At 37.2% G+C, this 7,219-nt stretch overlaps 1 protein-coding gene across 1 annotated transcript in view; it reads right to left on the bottom strand.

Moving 5' to 3' along the window:
- Positions 1-45: 45 nt before the first annotated feature.
- The window catches only part of LOC108748862, a 24,924-nt gene continuing 17,750 nt past the window's right edge, over positions 46-7,219 (bottom strand). Inside the window, exons 3-6 of the mRNA XM_018487242.1 lie at positions 5,687-5,829; positions 4,256-4,394; positions 2,491-2,605; positions 46-1,789 (exon numbers count right to left, since the gene is read on the bottom strand). Of these exons, the coding sequence (XP_018342744.1) occupies positions 1,679-1,789; positions 2,491-2,605; positions 4,256-4,394; positions 5,687-5,829 (508 nt within the window). The 3' untranslated portion in view covers positions 46-1,678. The remainder of the gene's footprint in view (positions 1,790-2,490; positions 2,606-4,255; positions 4,395-5,686; positions 5,830-7,219) is intronic.

Below are 7,219 nucleotides of genomic sequence, written 5' to 3' on the forward strand. Positions count from 1 at the left end.
GCGTACGAATATATTATTTACGAATATTGAACGACACTTTTCTTTTTTAAGAGCAATTCTTTTTACTTATCCTAATTATGTCGGTCTTTCACTTGCACAGAATTCCCCGTGATTCTGTATGCATTTTCCGATGAGAAAGAATTAAAAAAAAATTTTTTTTTTTTTAAAGTCACATTATGCCGATGAAATTAAAAAGTGCTCTTCAAACTTTCGGATCTCGCTCGGATTTCGCAAATATTGAAAGTACGAATATACTGCGGCAGTGCTGGTATAAGCCGTATGGAAGGAAAATTAATTTGACATACCTAGCTCGAAGCTTCGTTACCTATCGGCTCGCCGTTATTTCGAGGACGAGTTAGTTTAATTGTACTGATCCTCTCTCGAAAACGCCGCATTTCGGATGAGTCACGGATAACGCGTGTCAATTTGAACTTTTCTCCAACTTTCAGCGAGGCGACACACGGTGCTTCTCGAATCGACGGCAACATAGCGATTGCATTTTCTACCGAAACATACCCGCGCGAAAGAACGCACCGTGATTTTATCCACCGTTCCCTCTGCTCAAGTAGAAATTCTTTGCTCTACTCAGACGACTCAGACTCGTCTCGCCGAGCTTCCTTCTCTCTAACGCTGTTCGCGCGAATCGATAGATCGTGATTATTCGATGAAATTGATTTCTAGGCGACGATAGCTCGTTCGTTCCGCACGAGTGCTCTTTTTCGAAATCGAGGCGAAAACGTGCCGGAAAGGCACGTTTGCCTTCTTCCTCGCTATAAATGTTTTACCCTTACCGTCTTTTTCTCCGGCTTCATCCAAACGCCACGTATTCTCGAGGATCAAATTCTATCTCGCGTTCTCGCGTTGAAACAGCACGCGCGCGGCCATTCCAAAGGACAATCCGCGAAAGATCTCGCCGGTTAATAAGGAGTATTGTTTTTTTTTTTTTCTTCTTTTTACCTTATGCTCATCTCGTGACAAAACCGCGGAAAAATCGAGTCAGTCTTGCGTCTGTCGCGGTATCGTACGGACTAGCGAATCGCATTGAACGAAGAGACTCCGTTTCTTCAGATACATCGCATCACGATCGATTTTATCGTTCGATACTTCCATGACGTGCGGTGGAAGGGAGCTGTTCCTGAAAATCCTCTTATGCGATTCCGCTCCCTCTGACTTCCACAACCCTTTCATAACGTATTTCTAAAGCATTTCCCTTCCCCTGATATCCCTTCGGCTCTTAATACACCGATCTCTCGTTGTTGCCTGCTCCCGTAATCGTGATTATTGCGATCTCTCGCATCATCTTGCAAATGAAAAATATATTTTCTACGGAGAAAGAAACGCCGTACTTTTCCTCCTCTATATATCTCTCCTCACTTCTCAAGCCCTTGTGGATATCCTCTTTTCCCCTGATGCTCTCCTTTCTTCCCCTTTGATCGCTACGGCCTCTTCTTCGATCTTTCACCGAGAACTCTTCGAAAATAAGGAATATATTCTCTCTGAAGCAAAGCACGATAAAAGCCGAATGGGCTATCTCCAGTTTCTTCTCGTCTTCTTGGAGCGCCCTTCTTCTCATCTCTTCATTCTTCTTCCTCGATCCCCTTTCTCTATATATCCCGCCCTCTCTCATTTCCCTATTTTCTATCTTTCGAAGATAAAAAATGATCTTGGCCGAGACCAATTACGTGAAGTACCTCATAAGGAGAATAAGCGTCATTGGCATAATGGCAGAAAGATTTAGCGTCGAGATACCGCTGTTCACGGTACATTCCGTGTAGGGCGCACAGTGCGCCTGTAACAAACAAGACAAACAATTCGTCCTCCCTTTAATTCGCCGGTTTTATTATCGATCTTACTACTCGCTAAGATGATCGTTTACTATTAACTGGTGTAAGATGGTCATTTGCTAATTTCGCTCAGTATTTTCCTTGGCTCCGTATTTTACTTCCGAAAGCAGAAATAATACAAATATCGGTACTCGAGATAATTTTTTTTACCTTTTTAAACTACTTTCAAATTAATTGTATAATAAAATTGATTAACTTACTTCGATTTATTAAATATTAAATCATCCAGATTAAAAAGATAAAAAGAATCCATTTGCAATATGTATATTTGTTAAATAATATAAAGGAATAACACTTACTTCTTGGCTCCATCAAAATATTTTCAAAGATCATCAACTAATCAAGATACGAAGCATCAAAAATTAACAAAATATATATTAAATGTATGATGACTTACCTTAAAATTTTATAAAAAAAATAAAAATAAAAAAAAATCCAAGTTTGTTAAAAAGTATAAAAATTGATTCCATCTTCTCCAAATATAGTCAAAATAAATGAAATGGAGCCATATAAAATCAAAATGTTTTCAAAGGCAATATTGCAACAGTAATTAAAATCAATTATAAACGGGGCAATTAATGAAAGCCTTCAGCGTGTACTTTCGTACCAATGAAACATGATGTCGAATGAAATATGTATAACTCACCTTCAGCAACGAGCTTGACATTCTGTCGAGGAACTCCTTCGTGAATCGTGCTGTATCATCGCCACACTGACGGCGCACCGTATGATGAGAGCATTCCAAGTACTCCTGGAAGGCGCTGCACAAACAATATCCCATATTCTATTCAAAGTCCTCTTTTCCAAACGCCAAAATGGAATGAAATAAGTGGTTATCGAATTACTGTTGCAAACCGCTAACGAGCGTAACAAATCGAATTACAATTGGAGAACACCAGGCGCAGAATCATTAGCGCTACAATTACTATCACAAAATTTTCGAAATTTTTCCGTTGTTTTTCCAAAATATTATTCTAAAATTATGTAAAATTCGTAAATCTGTTACAACAGAATAAATTCTCGCGTTTATTTCCCCCCCCCCCTCCCCACAATTCACCCCGTTCTTTTGTGAGGTAACTTCTTCTCTTTCCGAAAGAGAGCGCTCGTGATGGTTTAATAAAATCATATACTACGAAGAAACAAAATGACGCGAGGAATGTGCTTTTGCGGACCTGTTATTCAGTTTCGGGTCAGCATCACACTACTTACGTCCCCCTTTCGCGAGGGATGCGCAAGTTCAAAAGCTGCAGTAGACCGTGGTTGAGATACGCTAATGACATTACACCCTGTGTGTCTGTACAGGCATCAGCGTGAAACTTCCGACCTAAAGGACTGATTACACTCTTTTTGCGCGAGTCCTTTGAGCAACGCCCGTCGTTATTAATGCAGTTGTTTCGCCGGCGAGCTCTTAAGTGTTAAATTATCGCAGTCGAGAGATTTTACGTCTTTGCGCTAATGCAAAACGCCAGAATTTCGAGTATTGCTTAAACCTATTTGTCCGTGTTGCTCGCGTATTTTGCTCCGCACCGTCGATCTTTCATGTCATAATCTTAACTCGATTTTTCCTTCGATTTAACATCGACTTAGAGAAAAAGAATCATCGTACAATCCCCGTGAGATGCACTCGAAACACGAGGATGCTTTTTCTTCATATTTTATTTTTCGTAAAATATTAACGTAATATCGATTCTTTATAAAGAAAAAAAATTTTTATTAGCAAATCTAACACAATTTTTAATAGAATATGATTCAATCTACAATTTAATACAAAATTACGACAAATGAATTATTATAGTATAATGAATTATTTTATTATATTACTCAGTAATTTCTTTTATAAAATATGCGGAATAAATTTATTCATTCCACTTGTTTAAATAAATTATTAAATAAACGCGCATTCTTTTTCTTTGAATATAATATAAATGTTATTTTATTCTCACACGTAAAAGTTAATAATCCGCAGGCGTATATATGTATATAGACAAAACAGTCGAGGATCTACATTTTGAAAAGTGGCTAGGTCAAATTGACTCGCGCTTTGAGTTCTAAGGTTTACCTCCACGTTGCTAAACTAACAAACTTTCTCGGATAAGTAAATGGACTGAGTTGCATCCTTTGCAACGATGTAGAAATTCCGGTCAAGTGTACATATACACATATAGGTGTATTTGATATGATATATATATTTTACGGCACAAACATTAATCATTTACGATGATAATAAAGTAAGTGATCCCGAAGAAAAGTGATGTCATCGTATATCTATATTTTTTCTTCGCTAAGCATTTCAATTATTTTCGGATTAGGTCATTGAAGTGAATAGCAAACGCCGTGATAACTATATATACTTATCTTATTTCCTACTCATCGTTTATATACACCTATCTACAAAGATTTCTTCGACTTACCAGCAAAGGGACTTGAGATTCTGCTGTCCCAATGAGCCATTGGTCATTATTTCTTGAGTCGTCTTCTGATACGATTTGTAACACAAAAGCTCGTATTCGGCTTTGGATTTCTGCATGCACGGCGCGTGTTTCAAGAATTCTGCAAACAGAAAATTGCATTTCCGTTATTGAACAATGGCGTATTCGTAGGAACATAGGTATCAATAATGAAATTTCGAGGTCAATCAAGCCGACTTGACAAGCGGGGAAATATATAATCTAATATTACTTAAAAAGAATGAATATACATGCGTATTAATTCTCCAGAACATAATCATTTCAATTTGTAACAAGCGCAATAACTAAAATCGACAGATCTATTCACGTTCTTGAAGAGTTCTAGAAAATAGGTAATTAAATTACATAGGTAATTAAATAGAAATTGAAGTTGATTAAATTATCTAGGTAATTAAATAGAAATTAAAGTTGATTCAGATTCAATCGCATTCCCGCGATTCTATTCTTAGAAAATAACTCGAGCTATTTACAAGCGCGGTCTATAATTACAAGAATATACGTAGATTCATTGACTGACGCACTCACTAGCCTCGTCATGCTTCGAGATCACAGTTTTGAATATAAAGGCCGCTTTCCCGGCTCTTGTTTACGATAGGCGTGCTGTACATTACGCAGCATGCGGTATGAGGAATCAATATTACTCTCCTTGCTAACAATTCATTATGTTACAGTGCCTCTCTCTAACGGAGGGGAGTACATTATGAAGAGTCATGCCGGCTCGATCGACCCGCGGACAATCTACACGATATTCCCGTAATCTCGAGAGTGCCGGTTGCATTATTGAGTCTAGTACCATCTCTGACTGGACCGACAGTTTGGAATTGCATTGATGCCTACCGCTTGTCCAATTGGCAAAAGAGTTGCTGGCTCTGTCGACTGGCGGATGACTTTGCGCGTCGTTATATATTTCTCTCTTCGAAGATAAGATCTATGTCAATTTACAAACGACGGATTTATTTGTAATAAAGGATCCCCTATCCACGAAAATAAGAATCTAATTCCAAATTATACAGAATATCGGATATTTATAAATAGAAAAGTCAATTGCCTGCCTAACTCTTCCGTGAGAGATTTCCGTAACGAGTTTCTCCACTTATCGATTCCTCAAAACTTTCTGCATTTTTATTTAAAATTTCTATATTCGTTCCTTCCCCCATTTAAATTCCAAATGTTAATATTTTAGAAGACATAAAATGTAAAAATGCACTTGGCTAAAAAAAATTCTAAATCTTTTATTCAACCGCGCAAGTCAGTTTTGTAATACTGAAATTAATTTCTTTCTCTCATTTTCATGATAATCTTTTTAGCAATTATGATTATACATCGAAGACGTAAATATCTAATCGGTTCGATGATTTAGGCAAGAGCACTTACCGTCCTGGTACGGGCCGTCTTGGCAAAGCTCCATGATAGCCATGTTGGTGCCGGTGTACAGAGAGTTGAAGTGCTCCCGTTGCTTTTGCTGCATGCAAGTTAGCGTGTACTTTTTGATGCACTTCATACCTGCTTCGAGATCCCTGTAACAAAAATGGCAAACGTTCGTTATTTAAGCAATCGCTGCTCCGAAATGATGGGACAAAAATGAAAGTTTATCAGTATATCGATAGCAACTACGTATGTGTGATAAAATCGCAAATATCTGAGAAATATATACGTGAAACTGGCAAAAATAACTTTATTAGACTGTGTTAAAATGTTTACTATCCAATTGCAAAAAGGACAACTATACATTTTATCCAATAAACCAAAGAAATTACCTTTATTTTTTTTATTCCTGAATTTCATTTGTGAGTTTTTATAAAAGATAAAATAATAAATTAATTGTCAGTTTTCACAAATTTTTGCAAAAATATGTTTTGATATTAATAATAAAATCATAAAAATGTACAAAAAAATAACAGTGGGCATTATGAGTCAGCGCTGGAAATCAATTGCGCAAAAAAAAAACAATACAGAGATCTATAACGAATTCGTTTTGATATATTAATTTTCTTATCGGATAAGATAATAATTTGCAAAAATATTTACGAATGCAACACTTTTAATTTTCACCTTCCAATTTCAAATTTCTTTTCAAATTATTGTACTTTCGCGTTGAGCAACGAAATCTTTCCTAACTTAATTAAATGAGACAATATTCAAAGGCAATACATATATACGATACAATACGACATTATACAATACGATCCTCTCTCAAGACTCGGTGGAACAAACGAGAAACTTGGGTCGTATCTCAGGACAAGCCCCCTCAATAGAATCGCGATTATAAATATGATATCACGAATATCAAATTGACTTTCAAGATCTATCTATCGAACCGTGTCATTTCTCAAGATCGTTTCCAAATTGAATTGCTCAGCACAAACGTGACTATAAATACAGGCCAATGTCATGTTGTATCACGAATGGAAAGCCATATCGAAACATCAAGAACAGATCGATATTTGCGCAATGTAGAAATTTTCCAATTGTATTATACTTTCGACGTAGCAAGTAAGTAATAAAGACATACGTATATGCATAACGTACGTTTCATCTTATCATTAAAATTGATAGTGCAAAAGCGCCTAGTGTGATTTGTACGAGCATCGCATCAAAGAGCAAACATAGCGAGACGTTATGGTGCAATACTCGCTACACGTGTAGTCTTGATAGCGCAATTTTTACAGTGCCCGGCAGTTTTATCATGGACTACGGAAGGAAACGCGTCGGCACGGTATGGAGCAACGTGATTAATAATTTGTCATATCGGCTACGGCTTGCCGGGCACGCACGAGTACACATTTCAGGATGCCTGAATGAAATTTAAAGTTCCATGAAATGAGCCGAATTTCCTCTTGGCCCGGCGCTATCGTCGGAACGGCTAAATTGCAGCCGTAATAAGATTCTTCGCCGAATATTGGGGGG

Source organism: Trachymyrmex septentrionalis, unplaced genomic scaffold, assembly GCF_001594115.1.
Source record: "Trachymyrmex septentrionalis isolate Tsep2-gDNA-1 unplaced genomic scaffold, Tsep1.0 scaffold25, whole genome shotgun sequence".
Lineage (NCBI taxonomy): Eukaryota > Metazoa > Arthropoda > Insecta > Hymenoptera > Formicidae > Trachymyrmex > Trachymyrmex septentrionalis.